The following is an 18743-nucleotide window of genomic DNA, read 5'->3' as shown; positions in this document are numbered from 1 at the left end:
GCTTCTCTCCCTCACGAGACCTTTAGGAAGCGGCTGGTCTGCGGAGCGCGCGCCATGGAGGGAGCCTCGGTGCATGTCCTCGCGGCTCTTTCCTGCTTGCTCCTGCGCCCTTTCCCAACCGGGGCTCTGCAGGGGGGCATGCTGTACCCCAGGGAGACCCCCACCCGGGAGCTCAAGGAGCTGGGCGGCATCTGGAGCTTCAGGGCTGATGCCTCAGCAGGCAGGGATGAAGGCTTCCAGAAACAGTGGTACAAGAGACCGCTCAGAGAGGTATTGGGGGGATCCTGCAAGGGGAGCTTACACTTAGGTCCCTTTAACAAAACCGGGTAATTAAGCATTTGAGACATAGGATAATTCATCTAACATTAAGGGCTCCTTTTACGAAGGCGCGCTGGCAGCTTAACGCGCGTAATACCGTGTGCAAAACCGCTGGCCGCGCTAGCCGCCACCGCCTCCTCTTGAGCAGTTTTTAGGCCAGCGTGGGGTTAACGCGTGATGAAATGTCACGCGCGTTAACCCTGCTAGCGCGCCTTCGTAAAAGGAGCCCTAAATCTTATGCTGTAATACTTAGGGCTCCTTTTACGAAGCCGCGTTAGCGGTTATTAAACTGCCGGCCGCGCTAGACACGCCAGCATTGAGCTGGCGTTAGTTCTAGCCGCTGAGCGCAGGTTTAGCGTGTGCTAAAAAGCTGCGTGCGCTAAAACCGCAAATGCGGCTTTGTAAAAGGAGCCCTAGTGGTTTTAGCGCGTGCTAGCCGCTACCGCCTCCTTTTAAGCAGGCGGTAATTTTTCGGCTAGCACGCACTAATCTTGTGCGTGCGCTAAAAACGCTAGCGCACCTTAGTAAAAGGAGCCCTTAATCTTAATCAGACCTTATGTATAGGTCGCAGACTTTTCCACCTTCTCTTCTATGCTTATCCATTTTCGTATATTTATTCTTTAATTACCCTCCAGATATGTTCTCCTTAAATGTTTCTTTATTTTCTTTAAAGATTGTAGTTCATCCCCCTCTCTTTTTGTATCGGTAATTAAATTTGTACGTTTATACCTTATGTTTATTTGTAATACAATTGTTTTATTTTTGTCCCCTATTTGTAAATAGTTATACGCATTGAAGTGGTGACAGGTCAAAAGTGCGCGACGACAAAGGCGCGCCAACAACCCAGCGCAGACAACTGAGCGCAAGGCGGAAGCGCGATGAAGAAAAACAATATTTTAAAGGGCTCCGACAGGGGGTGTGGGGGGAACCCCCCCACTTTACTTAACAGAGATCGCGCCGGCGTTGTGGGGGGGTTTGGGGGGTTGTAACCCCCCACATTATACTGAAAACTTCACTTTTTCCCTAAAAAAGAGGGAAAAAGTTAAGTTTCCAGTAAATGAGGGGGGTTACAACCCCCCAAACCCCCCACAACGCCGGCGCGATCTCTGTTAAGTAAAGTGGGGGGGTTCCCCCCACACCCCCTGTCGGAGCCCTTTAAAATATTGTTTTTCTTCGGTGCACTTCCGCCTTGCGCTCAGTTGTCGGCGCGCGCTTTTGTCTATGAACCCATTGAAGTATTTGACATTGCGTGTACAACAAATTTTTAATAAACTTGAAACTTGTTTTCTTATGCTGCACGGGGAGGGGGCATTTATGCTTTAGAAAAAATGTTAACCAGCTGAACTGGGAAGTTTTGGATATTGAGGAAGCATCTGGCCCATTTAGTTAGGGATATTTATTTATTTAAAAAATGTCTATTCCATTTAAACCTCAACAGTTTACATAATTTTACATACATAATTCAATAAAACAAATAAAATCAGACAAGCATAAACAAATAATTCTCAGAAAATCAACAGGGAAAGAATAAAAGTGAAAAAAAAGGCTTATACAAAAATTCATCAGCAGTCATGAAAGATCAGTATCTAGAAAAAGGCATTTAAGTAATTTCCTGAAATTGCCTTTTTCACAACATTTTCGTATTTGGCTCACAAGTGAGTTCCATGGTTTAACCCCTTCACAACAGAAGGCCATTTTACTGGTCTCAACATATTTTGGATTAACGTTTGGTTTTTTAAAAATGTATTTATTTATTTTAAAGCCATAAGTAAGTGCAAAATAAAATACAGTCATATAATTCTATAAAAGCACTTAAGTACAATTACAATTATAATCTATGACAAAAAGAGTATCACCCCCCCCCCCCCCACACACACACACACATAATTATATCTAAGAACTACACTCAAATTGAGAATTGAAAAATACATTCCAACCCGCCCTCCCATCCACCCTGGACTTGCATGACCAAAGGGCAAAATCAACAATCACTCTTTTCAAAATTTTGTCAATGGCTCCCAAATCTGCAGAAACTTCTTATAATATCCCTGATGTATGGCCATATTACGTTCCATCTTAAAAGGAATAGTTCAGTCTATCCCAGTTTTTCCAGTTCCTTAAAATAAGCTGTATGGCAACCCCTGTCATAATAAAGAGAAGTTTATTATTGTGAGATGATATTTGGCTTTTAGCTCTCATCATAGTGCCAAATAGCACAGTGTCATATGTTAGTGCCACTGGATTTTCCATTACTTTGTTTACCTGATCCCAAATGGATCTTCAAAATTGATGTATCAAGGGACAATAATATAATAAATGATCCAATGTCCCAGGTATAAATTAATATTTGGATTTTTGAATAAGAAACCAAAAACTGGTCTTCGTGACATTTGGAGCATTGAGATAAAGCATCAGATTACTGCGTCTCAATGGCCACGAATCTGGACTTGGAGGATGAGATGTACGGTATCTGCATCTATGAGACATACGTGGTTTTTCTTGTTACATAGAGCGTGTTGGACTCCGGTTAGTTTACAGAAATTAAATAGTTCCAAGTCTAATAGGTGTTGGCACTGTCATCTCGAACCTTAACATTTGTTTTTAATAAAGCTGAGTTTTAGAAGGCAGAGATCTATTTGGTAAATAATTAAGTCATCTTATCCTTAAATAACTCGGGTATAGTACCATACAGACTCTAAACTGAGCGAATAGTCAGATTGTTCATTCTGTTATAAAGGATTTTATGCATGTAAAACTTGTTTTACAAGTGAAAAAGACCTTTTATTAAAATTGTGATGACTCCATCTCTGAGAGTGGCTCGGTGAGAAGAGATATTTTCTTTTGTGTGGTCTAGTCTACTACTACTACAATTAATTATTTATATAGCACTCCTAGACGTATGCAGCGCTGTACAGAGTCACAAAGAAGACGGTCCCTGATCAGAGAGCTCATGACATGGGGGAAGCCACTGCTTGCCCTGTATTGGTAGCATGGAATATTGCTACCTTGGGTTTTGGCCAGGTACTTGTGACCTAGATTGGCCACCTTGAGAACGAGCTACTGGGCTTGATGGACCACTGGTCTGACCCAGTAAGGTTATTCTTATGTTCTTAATCTAAACAGACAAGACAGATAAATAGGGGAATGGTTAATTGCTGTCTAGGTTGGTGGGGTATAGGGTTATGGATTGAAGGCTATATCAGAAAGGTGGGTTTTCAATCTGGGGACAAACTCGGGTAATTTATTCCAGGCATAGGGGCAGCTAGATGAAAGGATAGGAACAAAGTCTGGAATTGGAAGTGGAGAAGGGTACAGCGAAGAACAGCTGATCTGAGGAATTGAGTTCTCTGGGAGGTGTATAAGGAGAGAGATTGAGGGGCAGCAAAAAGCTCAGGCCCGGATTTTGTTTGTTTTAATTTGTTCACCCCTTGAACAGTGAGTTGCATTCAAATATACTGTCAGGCTCACAATGTAATTTTGTTTTGGAGGCAATGGGGGGGTTGAATGATTCAAAGAGCAGCATTAGGATTTGAACCAGGCACCCCTGGATGTTGAGACTGGTGCTTTAACTGCTAGGCTATTCCTCATCCACCAATAGAAAATCGGTGGTGAGATTTGAAAACCTGCAGTTCCACAGACTATCTCCAACCAACTCAAGCTATTCTGTCGAGATGGCTAGGCAAAAACTTTACCATCCCACTGTGTGCAAAGCTGGTAGACGTGTACCTGAACAAATCATGTCTTGTTATTGCTGCAAAAGGAGCTTCACCAAGCACTGAATTAAAGGAGTGTATAGACTTGAGCAGTCGAGGTTTTTGATTTCTTTTAGCTTTTGAAGAGTTTACAATTGTTCTCTGAATGATCTACTCCACTTTTTCAAAATGAAAGAAACTCCCTGTGAACAGCAAAACAAACGAAACCCTAGAATACATCGCTTATATTATGACCGAAATAGAACATTGGACAATCAGTAAATACAGAAAAGACAAAAGTCTTCCTAGCAAGCCCAACAGACAAAATTACTAAACAACCTTACATCTAAAAGATCATGATTACCTGATTTACTAAAACAATAAAAATATTTGGAGTCACTTTAGACACGCATTTGACAATGGTTGGACACACGAATATAGTGGTAAAAAAGTGCATTTTCGCTCTATGGAAATTAAAGACCATCAAAAAATACTTTGACCCATTATCATTTAGATTACTGGTGCAGCCTCTGGTACTATCTATACTGGACTACTGCAATATCGTTTGTATGGGTAATAATGATAATAATTATTTTATTTTTATATACCGCCATACCGAAAAAGTTCTAGGCATTCTAGGTATAAAAGTTCTAGGTATACCAAAAAAAACCAAACCAGTGAGGAAACTAAGAATTGTTCAGAACACAGTTGTCTGCTTGATATTTGGATTGAAAAAGGGCGACCATGTTAGCCCCTACTACAGACTGCTGCACTGGCACGAATAATATTCAAGTTCTCTTGCATATGTTTCAAGCTGGTTTGGAGACTAGCTCCTACCTACCTGCTACCTCAATTCGTACTATACAGCCCTATAAGACCAACTAGAAACTGCATTACCGGCTGGATAGGACTTTTATGTATGAAGCAAGCAAACAGCAAACTAGGCTAGACAACTACATTCATGTAGCTAGACTGACCTACGACGCTTTCAGGAAAGCCATTAAAACTGCATTATTTGACAGATTTATCACCTAACAGTATCCACACTAAACATCAAAACCAATTCTATTACTTCTAATATAACCACCCTTGCATATAATGTTATAATTTAATCAACTGTACATTGTAATTTGCGGTATATTATATTTTAAGTTTTTTTAAGAATCTGCATATTGTAATTCGCTCTCTTCAATGTGAACTGCCTAGAAGTCTCACGACTATGGCGGTATAGAAGAATAAAGTTGTTATTATTATTACATTTTGTGTATTTTAGACTGTTGCATGTGAAAAATGTACAAGGGCATGAAGACTTTTGCAAAGCCCCTGCATCTCTGTGTTAGATTTCATTTTGGTAAGCAAGTGCAGAATTGTTTTACAGTTTCAGAATGGCCGAAACATTTGGCTGTTTCCATGCAGGAATTTGAGATTTATGCAGGGTTCTTTTTTGGGTGATCATTGGTGAGGTACTTGATATCATGGATGTTGTGTGATATCCTGTGATCATATATGTTGTATTGCTTGTTATGTCTTTTTCTACATTGACTTGGGGAGTCGATCTTATAAGACTGGGATGATAATTCTGAAATTTTGCAAATGAGCATCGATGCCTTCAAAGCACTAATATTCTCCAAAATAATTCTCTTTCAGACGGGGTCTGTGATCGACATGCCCGTTCCCTCCAGCTATAATGACATCACTCAAGATTGCAATCTACAGAATTTCATTGGTTGGGTTTGGTATGAAAAGGAAGTCTGGCTCCCCCATCGCTGGATTTCTTGGGATGCTGGGATCAGGGTCGTGCTCCGGGTTGGCAGTGCTCACTATTATGCCATAGTGGTAAGCAGACCTATTGAATTTTTCTGGTTGCAACTTGCACTATGGGAACCCCTCCCTTCAAGGCTCCTGGAATCCAGAGCAATTTCCTTCCTTTTGCTGAAAATCCCTTCCCATGAGATGGCAGCTCAAAGGTTCAGACACATCATCCAGATTATCTTTTTTGTTTCTCTTTATGGTTTAGACCAGGGGTGTCAAAGTCCCTCCTCGAGGGCCACAATCCAGTCGGGTTTTCAGGATTTCCCCAATGAATCTGCATGAGATCTATGTGCATGCACTGCTTTCAATGCATATTCATTGGGGAAATCCTGAAAACCCGACTGGATTGTGGCCCTCGAGGAGGGACTTTGACACCCCTGGTTTAGACAGTCGAGATTCAGTCCAACAGCTGCAGTAAAGCTTTGTGAACCATTCTCTAAAGCAGTGTTTCTCAACTCGGTCCTGGAGTACCCCCTAGTCAGACAGGTTTTCAGGATCTCCACAATGAACATGCGTGAGAGAGATTTGCATACCGAGAAGGTAGTGCAGGCAAATCTCTCTCATGCATATTCATTGTGGAGATCCTGAAAACCCGGCCTGCCAGTAGATCTCCAGGACGGAATTGGGCAGCCCTGATTTACAGGTTAATATTCAGCCAGCAGAAATCAGTGCCAACCACCACCAGCTAAAATAGACTCAGATATTCTGCATTGAGCCCTATCCAGGTACCAGCACTGGAGACCTAAGTCTTTGGCAGCACCTGGAAGTTTATATAGGTATGGCTGATATTCATTCACAACGATATTAGGCAATACAGCAGTACTTTTCTACGGTTTTATTGTCTAACTAGTGCTTAAGCCCGTTACATTAACGGGTGCTAGAATAGATGTCTGTCTTTTTTTTTTCTTTGTCTCTCTCTCTCTCTCCTTGGATGCTGTCTGTCTGTCTGTCATTCTTTATGTCTGTCTCTCTCCCTGGCCCCCTGTCTGTTTGTCTTTCTTTCTGTCTGTCATTCTTTCTTTCTCTCTCTCTCCTTGGCCGCTGTTTGTTTTGTTTATTTCTTTCTGTCTCTCTCTCTCTCTCTCTCTCCTTGGCTACTGTCTGTCTGTATTTCTTTCTGTCATTCTTTCTCTCTCTCCTTGTCCGGTATCTGGATTTTTTTTCCCTTTTTCTCTCTCTCCTTGGATGTTGGCTGACTGTATGTCTTTTTTTCTTTGTCTCTCTCTCCTTGGCTGCTGTCTGTCTGTCTTTCTTTCTGTCTGTCTCTCTCTCTGGCCCCCTGTCTGCCTGCCTGATTGACTGTCTCTCCTTGGTCCCCTTCTGTATTCCCCCCCAGCGCAAAACTGTCTGCCCCCCAGCACACCCCTCCCCCCAGAGCAGCCCCCTTTCCCTCTCTCTGACTGTCTCTCCGTGGCCCCCTTCTGTCTTTCCCCCCCAGAGCACCTTTTCTGTTAGTCTGTCAATGTCCCGTCTGTTTGGCTCCCTGTCCTTCAGTGTCTTTCACTGGCACCTTTTCTGTCAGTCCTGTCTGTTTAGCCCCTGTCCGTGTGTGTGGAGATGTCAGAGGGATGTCGGGGGAATATTAGGGATCTTACGGAGATTGCGCGCCTTCTCCCACCTACCTTTTTTTTTTACCAAACGGCAACCGCGGCAACTGGCACATAATAGCCGCTACCGGGAGACGAAAATGGAACGCGCGCGCCTCGTGCGTTGCAAGTGTCGTGCGCGCACACATTAACCAACTTTTTTTTCTACTATTTCTCTGCCGACCACGGAGCTACAGACGCATGGAGCCACCAGGTTAGAAGTGCGCATGCGCGCTAAGGGAATTATTATTATTGATATCAAAAAACCACAAGCAACCTTAGATATTTTCAGTTTAAACCCGCTTTAGGACCTCAACGGTGCATTTCATGAAATCTACACACAGTCTGCACCGCTGAGGTCCTAAAGCGGGTTTAAACTGAAAATATCTAAGGTTGCTTGTGGTTTTTTGATATTCATTCAGTCATACATTGTGCAACTGACAATATAATAATAATAGTTTATTTTTATATACAGTGGTGCCTCACACAACGAACTTAATCCGTTCCAGGAGCAAGTTTGTTATGTGAAACGTTCGTTGTGTGAAACGCGTTTTCCCATAAGAATACATGTAAAACAAAATAATTCGTTCTGCAGCCCTGTTTTCCCATAAGAATACATGTAAAAGAAAATAATTCGTTCTGCAGCCCTACATTTCCCTCCCTCCACCTCACCTTATATGCAGAGTTTGCCAGCTTTCTTTTTCACCCAGCCGCACGCTTTCAAAAAGCTGTGCACGCGCAGCTGCTGAAGTTGATCAATGTTCTCCTCTCCTGCAACTTCCGGTTTCCGGTTGCGTCAGAGGAGAAGATTGAACAACAGAGCATGCGCGCATGTGCTGCTCTTTGAAAGTGTGTGGCTGGCCGAAAAAGAAAGCCGGAAAACTCGGCATCTAAGGTAAGGTGGAGGGAGATGATGGAACACTGCATTCAGACAGGAGGGTGCTGCTGTTCCCGGCTCACATTAGGAAGCGGCGAGAGTAGTTTCCGCCCCCCCCCCCCCCCCCGGGCCCCTCGGGCGACTTCGTTGTGTGAAACGAAGTTCGTTATAGGGAGCAAGACAAAAAGTTCGTTATGCGCAGCGTTCGCTGTGCGAGGCGTCCGTTATGCGAGGCACCACTGTACTGCCAAACCATCAGCTTGTGGCGGTTCACAACAATAATGCACTAGGCATTGGAAGTACTAAATTATACAGCAATATTAAAAAAGGAAATAAGACAAACTTTTTAAAGACGCGGCACACTAAACGCAGGGCCGCAACTGGAGGGCACACGGAAGTGCCGCGCATGTGTGATATCGTCACATAGATGTCCGCAGATGTGCTCCAGCTGTGGCCCCGAGATTCCTATTGGCACCGGTGGTGAGGTTCTGGAGAGGGAGAGGCACCGATGCCAGCTGACTGCCTAGAGGACAAGAGGCACTTCTGTAAGAAGTCAGCCGGCGCCAGCACCTCTCCTCCTTGGGCGTCTTGTGGCACATCTGGAATCTGCCATGACACATAGTTTTAAGGCATATATTATTAAATTCTCACAAAACCACTTGTATATCCCAAAATTACAATAAATAACTTATGGGTGGCCCATCAAAGATGAATTACTCATCGTAGCTCATTCAGTACTGCAATTTGAGACTCATATTTACCAAACTTTCTTCATCAGTACAATTTTTGTCTATAAATGTCAACAAATAATTTTGAACATGTCGTTATTTCAATATGTCATTAACATGTAATTCACTTATCTGAAAATACAGTCGAGGGGAATGTTGTTGCCGACATGAGATCATGTTTTGCCGCTTCTGTTTCAAGGCCCTGTTGACAAGCAAAACTAATGCCATTTGAAGTCATCACTAAAGATTATGAACAAACTTTTTTCTTTTTTTGGGGTGTCATCATTGAGAATAAATTAAATTATCATCACCAGATAAGCGCCGTTGTCAAAAATTGCTTTTACAAACTACGAATGATCCGATCTTTAGCCAACTTTCTAGATCCATCCTCTCTCAATATTTTAGTTCGTTCACTCGATTACTGCAACTTCTTATACATCAGAAAATATCAAAAAGAAATCAAATGACTCCAACTAATCCAAAATACAGCTATTAAAATCCTCACTAATTCTAAGAAATATGGCCGTGCTTTTCCGTTATTGAAAAATGCCCATTGGCTCCCTATCCGTCATAGAATCACTTTCAGAGTTGCCTTACTTACATTTAAAACACTTCAATCCAGAGAACCGTCCTTCATTGATAAGTTACTTATCCCTCAAACCCCACTTAGAACAATCAGATAGAGGTAGAGTTAGGATTATGGAAGGGTAGAGATAGAAGAATAATGGGGATTGAAAGGTTTTAGACAAAGGATCACCTTTGATGGGCCGTCGCGGGAGCGGACTGCTGGGCGGGATGGACCCCTGGTCTGACCCAGCGGAGGCAACTTCTTATGTTCCCAAAACTTTCTTTTCGTGCCTACTCTTAATACATTTGGCACTCACCGGGACTCCTATTTAGCCGTAACTGCTCCCCTCACTTGGAATGCTCTCTCCCCTTACATTAGAGAGGAAGCTAGCCTAGATAAATTTAAAGGAGCCCTTAAAGCTTTTTTGTATAGAGACACCTTTGAGCAATGATCTAATCTCCTACTTTCCTCTCTCTCCATTCCGTGCGGATAATCAACAGTTTGAATAAAACTCCTACCCCCTCCCCTTTGTTCTGTCCTTCTTTTTTGTTTTCTCTCCTTTACTATACCTTGTTGTAGTTCACCCTTAGTCCTTGTGTGCCATGTTAGACTGTTCTGTCTTTGTATCTGATAATATGTATTTTTGTTGTGTACCCGCTGATTTTAAATATTTTGTATAATCGCTTAGTATTACGATAGGCGATAGATCAAATAACCATTAAACTTGAAGTTTCCCAATTGTGATTTTTACTCTTCAGTGGGTAAATGGAGTCCAGGTTGCTGTGCACGAAGGGGGCCACCTCCCGTTTGAAGCAGATATCACCAAAGTTGCTCAAAGTGGTGCCGAAAAGCCCTGTCGCATCACGATTGCAGTAAATAACACCTTGACCTTAAACACCTTACCTCCTGGATCCATCAAGTATATGGGCGACCCCACGAAGTAAGTCGCTCTTATTTATAAGTGAGATTGCAAAACTGCCATGAAAGCATTTATCATCTTTTCCCTTGCTCCAGCTGTCTCTTCAGATCTTCAGCAATCTAAGGTAGAAGTAACTCTTTTCAGTCTGAAATGTGCTGGCCTAGTGACAATCGTTGTATAAGAGAGATGCAGAGAAAACATTGTATTAGATAAGGCTCTTTTAAATGTACAATTTTGTTATGTTTGTAGTTCATTTGAAAATATATATATATTTGGGGGCTTTAGGAAAGCTCTGCTGAATTGATACCTTTCCTTTTATATATATGTAGGTATCCTAAAGGGTATTTTATCCAGAATATCAACTTTGACTTTTTTAATTATGCTGGAATTCACCGCCCTGTGGTTCTGTATACAACTCCTTCCACCTATGTGGATGACATCACTGTGACGAGTGACCTGATAGAAGATGTTGGTAGGTGACACTCGGAATGTCCGGCGCTCTGGCCTTTTCTCTTCTCTTTACATTTCTCCCAGTTAGCTTAACGGGGTTTAAAAAACGCTTGGCTTGGATAATTTTCTGTAAAAGAAGTCCATAGGTCATTATTAAGATGGCTTAGGAAAATCCGTTGCTTATTCCTAGGATAAGCAGCATAAAATCTGTTTTACTACTTGGGGATCTAGCTAGATATTTGGGACCTGAGTTGGCCACTGTTGCAATCAGGATACTGGGCTTGATGTATCCCAGTATGGCAATTCTTATGGTCTTCTCTTGCTGAAAATCCTGATGGTTTACTGATTGCAGACAAATAACCAGGTCTTCTGTGATTTCTGAATTTTTCTTAAGTATTCTTGTCTTCATTCTTCCTGCATTTGCTGTGAGCCTCTTAACATGTGTCCTCAGCCCTTGCTTTAGAAATTGATTGTACCAAAATTGGCTCGGAGGGGGGATTTGTTCTAGAGGATTCAAGGGATAGCCAACTATGATCCTGAAAAGCCAACAGGCCTTGTGTCATAATGACTAAGAATAGATATTAAACTGGATCTTGGACATTCGTTAGTCATATCAAAAATAGACTACTGTAATGCTTTGTACAAGGGATCAACCATAAGAACATAAGCATCGCCTCTGCCGAGTTAGACCATGGGTCCATCATGCCCAGCAGTCCTCTCCCGTGGCGGCCCCCCCAGGTCCATGACCTGTAAGTGATCTTTTACCTTAAAAGAAATACGTAGATTACAAATTCTTCAAAATACTGCAATAAAAATAATCACTGAAAGAAAAAAATTTGATCATGTAACTCCCCTCTTAAAGGAAAAGCACTGGTTACCAGTAAATCATAGAATCGCATCTAAAAGAGCATTACTCGCACACAAAATACTAATGAACAAAGCTCCTGCATTTTTTAGAAAGGTTTCTAATTCCTTATACTTCCACAAAATCTTTAAGATCTGAAGCAAAATCTCTCCTTTTAGTCCATTCGTTAAAATTAATTTATTCAAGGAGGGACATGATCTTTTCTGTTACGGGTCCTCATATTTGGAACTTGCTCCCGATTAAAATAAGAGAAGAAAAATTACTTAGTAAGTTTAAAAGTCTTCTGAAAAGCTGGCTTTTTAAGGATGCTTTTAACTGAGTCATTTAAACTTTATCAACTTAGGATACTTTACAGTGGACCAATAGTGCTGGTAACCAAAAATTAAGTGGGTAACCTTTCCCAACTTTTCCGGTTGGTCCAGGCACCTCAGGCCCCACCATTCTGAGGATGGCGGGCCGGACATATGAACGGGCTTGGGACCCATCTATCCGGCCTCCTTTTATACAGGTACGGCGGGGGGGGGGGGGGTGTCGCGGGGTCAGCGGGGGGGCTGTCATGGGTTGGGTGGGGGGAGGTATTTGGCGGGCCGATCAGGGGTACGTCGTGAGGGGGGCTGCGTTGGGGCAGGAGGGCCTGAAATTCCTCCTGCCCGGATCTTAGTGTCGGGGGGGGGGGGGGGGGGGATTCTGTAACCAGTGTTGTAATCCAGCTTTTAGGCGAAGGACTGGCTCCTCCTTCGCTTAAAAGCTCTTGTGTTGGGTGTTTGGGACTTAGGCTTTTTTTGGTTGATTATATGTTGTTAGTATAGATGATGTAGTGGTGGTCTGGGCGTTTAAACAGCTGAACGTAGAGGCAGGCCATGATCAAAAAAAACTTCCTTTTGGATAATGGACAATTTCCCTGCTTCTACTTTCAACGTTTAGGGCCTTAGGCCAAAAGGGGACTTAGACGTGTTTTTTGATTATGCCCCTACATGTCTATTGCTTATGTTTGATTTATCTTTGCTGTACACTGCCTTGAGTGAATTTCTTCAAAAAGTTAGTAAGTAAAACCAAATAAAATTTTTATTTATCAATAAAAAGAAAACCTAGAATGGCAATCGTCTTACATTTTTCTAATTATTCCCCTTCCTCCTACCCATTTCTGTGTATAACAAATGGTGCTGGGGGAGCTCCATCAGGGACATAGCCAGACACTGCACATATGCCTTTCGGTTTATGGCGGTGTACAAAAGAATACAACAAGGATAAATTATTAACATTAAAATTGGTTAAACCATAAAATCTCACTATCTGTCTCGGATAGGGATCTGAATCTGTGCTAAGATGCCTGGAAAGTAATGATAAGAAGTTTGTACAAATAAGAGAAAAAAAAAAGCAAACAATATTAAGTTCAAATGAAAAGAAAGAGAAGTAAATAAGAGCAGGAAGAGAATCAGAACATAGGAAAATTAAAAAAATTAATTAATTAATAAAATCTTCTCAAATTCCACCCACACCCCACCCCCCCCGCCCTATGCAATCCAGGTGCTCAACATCTCTTCTAGGCAAACCAGCTCTCAATTCCGTGAACCTTTTTAAATGCCACTTTGCTGACAGTGAGCAGTAACTGATGCAAGCTGCCTTCCCTCTGATTGCATCAGAAGGAAGGCATAAAAATAGTCATTCTGAGTCAGACCAATGGTCCATCCAGCCCGGTATTCTCTTTCCACAGTGGCCAATCCAGGTCACAAACAGCTTGCATCAGTTGCTGCTCGCTGCCGGCAAAGTGGCTTTTGAAAGGTATGCAAGGGGAGGGATAGCGAGAGTTTTCAGCTGGCAGGGCTTGGGGGATCCCTGCCAGCCACATGAGCCCAAAGTGGAGGTCTATACTTTTGTAAACCCTCCCCACCATGCTTCTCCAACAATAATTTCTCCTTCCCCATCTTCCCCCACCCTGTTCCTTGGAACACCTCCTCCCTCATAAGAACAGGCGCTGTTTCCCACTTGCTCATTTTGCCGCTCAGACTCTGCAAACCTTCCTTACCCCCCTTGGTCCCTATTATATTCATTCCATAGTGGTCAAAATCAAATTTTGCTCTTTCTGGGAGTAAAGAGTAAACATACAAAGTGTTTCCTACAATTGGGGAGGCCTTTGCTTCCTATTATTCTAACATTGTTATTTATTCTGTCACTCATTTTTGGTTTTGGAGGTTCTTTTTCTGTCCAGTGATCCAGCATGCATTTCCCTACCACCCCATGCACCCTTGCTTTCAATATATACAGGCATTACACTTTCCCATAGTGCCCCACTATCAATTTTTTTTTAACACCAGTATTTCTCTGTGGTGAGAAGGACTTGTCCTTATCAGAGAGGAGGAAGGGGCTTCCTAGAAACTCTTGTTAAATTTATTCTCTGGAAATCAAAGAAGCATCTTTCAGGCCGAGTCAGACGATGATTGATTGATTTTGGGATTTATTAACTGCCTTTAAGAAGAGATTCACCCAAGGTGGTGATTTAAACCCTATTGGAGAAGAAGATGGCAGACTGCCGCTGGAGGACAGTTCTGGGTCCAGTGAAAGTTGGTCAAAGAGGGGGGTTTGCTGACTAGTTTTTGTTGATTTTTAAAAGCAGCAAGAACAGTTCACTTGTCATAAAATAAAATGTGCAGCAAGTAGGAAACTGATGGGAAGGAAAGAAAGAGAAGCTTCTCTTGCTCTCTGCCAGGGACATCAATCTCACTCCTGGTCCTCCCAGTCAGCCCTCCCCCTACTCACGCGGGTCACCAATTTTATTTCTGTTCCTCTCCCCCTTCCCTCTGAGCCCTGCCCGTTCTATCTCCTTCATCTATGCCTACTTTATCTCTTACCTTTTGTCACATACACCTCACCCAGTTGGTCTTGGAGGTGGTGAAAAAGTGGGGAAGGAACTGTCCACATCAACCAGAGATAATATACTCCTAATGTATGAAAACAAATAAAAACAGTCTATTCTTTTTTCCTTCTTTATAAAACATCATTTCCCATATACATGAATTAAGAGACAATAATTTAACAATATTGCCAAACAATACTGTATATCGTGAATTGAAATGAATACAAATAAGATATTTGTACCAGTTTATACCACATCAAGGGAAAAGAGCACACATGATATTACACAATAAGGAATATTCATACTAATCCAGCAAGATTAAAAACATTTTTAAATGAACTTGACTACTAAGGCTTAATCTAATTAATAGTTCCTAACTTTATACACTCCAACTGCATTTCAAGTTTATATTCATCTAAATTCTCTAACTGCAAAAAAGGAAAAATTGCTTCCTTTGCAATGGTAACCAAACACAAGGAAAATTAAGCAAAGAGGTAGCCCCGTTAGCTAATGCTTTTGGCTTTTTAGAGCTAAAAAAGCCTTTCTCTATAGCTTAGTAGCACGTGAAACATCTGGAAAGACTTGAATAATCTCCTTGAAATAGGATTTTCTACTGATTTTCTCTGCTTTGCTTAGGTGACCAAAAAAGTGGCTGATTTATAGTTTATTAAGCTTTCTATACCTAACTAGCATATCACAGCGATTTACAATAAAAATAAATAGAACAAATCAGGAATAAAGGAAATTACAACTGGTTGAAAGGAAAGGGCAACAATCAAAACCAAGTGTTTTCATGCTTGAAGGTTACAGGTGAAAAAAGGGAGGGAAAGGACAGACATGACAGCCATAAAGGAGAGGGCGAAATAGAGAATAGGGCACATGAATTATTCCCAGTGTAGTGCAGTGGGTCCTGTGTTTTTTTCCTTCCACTCATTCCACATTTCAGAGTTAGGCACAGAAGAGGTGCCTCTGTAGCTTTGAGATGAAAGCCCTACGACCTTGAAGCCTTTACTTCACATCTTGATAGGATTGCCACCTCATCCTAGATCAGCCAATTGGGCTCATCCAAGTTCTGGTTTTGCTGCACGCCTTGCATGGATTTGTAGCTCTGATTTTCATAGAGAAATCCAATGGAAAAACTCAATTATAAATCTGTGAGGCAAATCAGGACTGGATTGGCATGTTGGGTTTTATCGAGGCCACACTTCCTGTGTTCTATTTTTGTAAGGGATGGGACAGCTGGACTGTCTTGGACAGACACAGCTATAAAACTCACCAGCCTTCAGCTTATGTTCTTCCTTTTCTCTTTTGTTTAGGTTTCGTGAGCTACCATGTGTTGATAGTTGGCTCCTTGGACTATTCCGTGGCTTTGACTTTGCTTGACAGAGAAGAAAACGTTGTGGCTACTGGATCAGGAACAAATGGAAACTTAAAAGTCCCCAACCCAGTGCTGTGGTGGCCGTACCTCATGCATAAAAACCCAGGCTATTTGTACTCTCTGCAGGTAAAGGTGTCTCCTGAACTGTTTTATGGCGCCCTCTGTTGGAGAGTTTGTGCTATCTAGAAGCTATTAGAACTTTCCGGTTTTTGGCTTTGGAAGAATCCAGGATAGTAACCAGGACATTCTGCATCTGCCCCTACCCCTATGGTTTGGGTTTAGATATTTACATAGTACGGAGGCAACACTTTTTAGTGCTGGTCACAGATGCTAAAATTGTTTTATCAAAGTGTGGAGAGATTTGTTTTCCACCCAGATGTTACAATGAGCAGATAAGTTTTTAAAATAAAAAATACCTTGTTGATTTTGATTGCTTCCACTGCATTTGCTCTTGTTAGCTTTTGTTGTATAGCCATATCTTGATTTTCTCTTTGTCATGTTTCGTGCACCTTGTGGATTTTTGTACCCTTTCCACTTACAATAAACATATGTTAAAAAATATATATATATATTATAATAGTTTAACATTTTGTTTCTTCTAACTTTGAAGGTTACGGTGACAGCACAGACTGACTCTCGTTCTTCTGAGGATGTGTATACCTTGCCTGTTGGAATCCGAACTGTTCAGGTCTCAGGGAATAAGTTCCTTATAAATGGGAAACCTTTCTACTTTCATGGAGTCAACAAACACGAGGATGCAGATGTAAGTGGGAGTGGTCTAATACAGTACACTTCCCCCTCCATATTCGCAGTGGTTAGGGGCAGAACCGGCCTGCGAATATTAAAAAAACCACGAATAATATTCGGGCCAGTTCTGCCCCTAACCCCACTTCCCTCCGGCTATTTTAAGCCCTGAAAGCCCCCCCTTAAGCCTTACCTGGTGGTCTAGTGGGTTGTCAGGCAGGAGCGATCTTCCCATGTAGAGAATGACACGGTGACAAAATTCATCACCGTTCCCGTCTCCGCGGATAACCGAGGGAAACCATCTTCATGTCATTCTTTAAGGAGAGAGGAAAGAATCAGAGTATAATTGGGCACAACCACTGACCTGCAAGCTTTGCTTTGAAGAATGCTGGTGTAGAAGGACCCAGGGTGAAATAGACACTAGAAAATGACATGGGATTATTTCCCGCGGTTATCCGCTGGGACGGGAACGGTGATGAATTTTGTCACCATGTCATTCTCTATCCCACGCTCCTGCCCCGTGCAGATCGCTCACAGGAAATGGCTGCCTTGAGCTCCTGTAGTCTCTTGAACCATTTCCTGTGAGTGATCTGCAAGGATCAGGAGCGTGGTAAGATCGCTCCTGCCCCGAAAAACCTGCTAGACTACCAGGTAAGGCTTAAGGGGGAGCTTACAGGGCTTAAAATAGCCCCTCCAAAAATAAAAAGGTATTTTAGGTTTAAAAAATCACGAATAAGTGAATCCGTAGATACGGAAATTGCGAATGCGGAGGGGGAAGCGTATTGCCTCTTGATCACAGTATTGAACTGACTTCACTACCTACCTTCCTGCTGTGTCTTAGAGCAGTGTTTCTCAACTCATTCCTGAAGTACCCCCTTGCCAGTCAGGTTTTCAGGATATCCACAATGAATATGCAGACTCAATTGCATACACTGCCTCCATTATATGCAAACTTCTTTCATGCATATTCATTGTGGATATCCTGAAAACCTGACTGGTAAGGGGGTACTCCAGGATTGAGTTGAGGAACACTGTCTTGCAGTGATCTATTAAATAATGCTTTCTTTAAAATTGAAACCAACAATAAGGCAGCACTGGTCAAAAGGTTCAAAGAGTGGTAACTCGATGACAGAAAACCTCTGTAAATGCAACACAAATATAATGTAAATAATATAATAAATACAGTGATTAGGTATCCTCAGTGTGAGGAAACAGCGAAGGGAGTAATACTCCAATGCTTCACACTACCAGGCAAAGGTAACAATGCCCCCGCCTACACACCATCATCGGGTGCCTAGTGTGTGCTTTAAATCAAAATTGTGAGTCAAACCACAAAATAACCTAGTGAAATACAGGTGAAGTCAATCAAGGAGACCACTCTGAGAACCCCCCCCCCCCCAGCCAACTCCCAAAACCAAAAATAAAGGCAGCGAACTTAGCTTCAGAACATCTTCTTAAATCATCCAGACGAAGCAAAGGGCCAACGATGGAACACCAACCATAACCAGTCTGGAAGATTTTCCATGAGCTCGGGGAGGATCCAATACATACCCTGACGCATAATATAGGCTTGATGGTATCTATAAAAAGTGGGAAAATTTACCCCCCCTGGCTGCAATTGTTTTTTGTAAAGATACTAAAGCAATTCTTGCAGCTTTCCCCAGCCAAATAAATTTAGCTTTAAGTATGGTTATAAAACTACAAAAAGGCGCCATACAAGTTTCAATCTCTTTCTCTTAATTATATTCTACTGTCCTGGGGGAAGAGGATATAAAAGAGTAAAAAATCCCCAGATTTGAATGAGGGCTTGTGGTACCAGACTGGCTGTCCTGGTTTTGAGCAAGCTGAATCAAACTACAAGGTCCATAATTCAAGAAACAAAAAAACCATTTGTAGCCAACCACTAGTCCTCAAAGGAAAAAAAAAAGAGGAGCGTGGGGAGGGGAAAAAAT

General features: G+C 42.1%; 1 protein-coding gene across 1 annotated transcript in view; it reads left to right on the top strand.

Moving 5' to 3' along the window:
* GUSB (glucuronidase beta) overlaps positions 1-18743 on the top strand; it is a 44442-nt gene continuing 25699 nt past the window's right edge. Inside the window, exons 1-6 of the mRNA XM_033922252.1 lie at positions 1-270; positions 5658-5846; positions 10340-10521; positions 10830-10972; positions 15986-16173; positions 16658-16810. Coding sequence (XP_033778143.1) covers positions 55-270; positions 5658-5846; positions 10340-10521; positions 10830-10972; positions 15986-16173; positions 16658-16810 — 1071 coding nt within the window. The 5' untranslated portion in view covers positions 1-54. The remainder of the gene's footprint in view (positions 271-5657; positions 5847-10339; positions 10522-10829; positions 10973-15985; positions 16174-16657; positions 16811-18743) is intronic.

This window comes from Geotrypetes seraphini, chromosome 15, assembly GCF_902459505.1.
Source record: "Geotrypetes seraphini chromosome 15, aGeoSer1.1, whole genome shotgun sequence".
NCBI lineage: Eukaryota > Metazoa > Chordata > Amphibia > Gymnophiona > Dermophiidae > Geotrypetes > Geotrypetes seraphini.
This window is presented reverse-complemented; position numbering and strand designations above follow the sequence as displayed.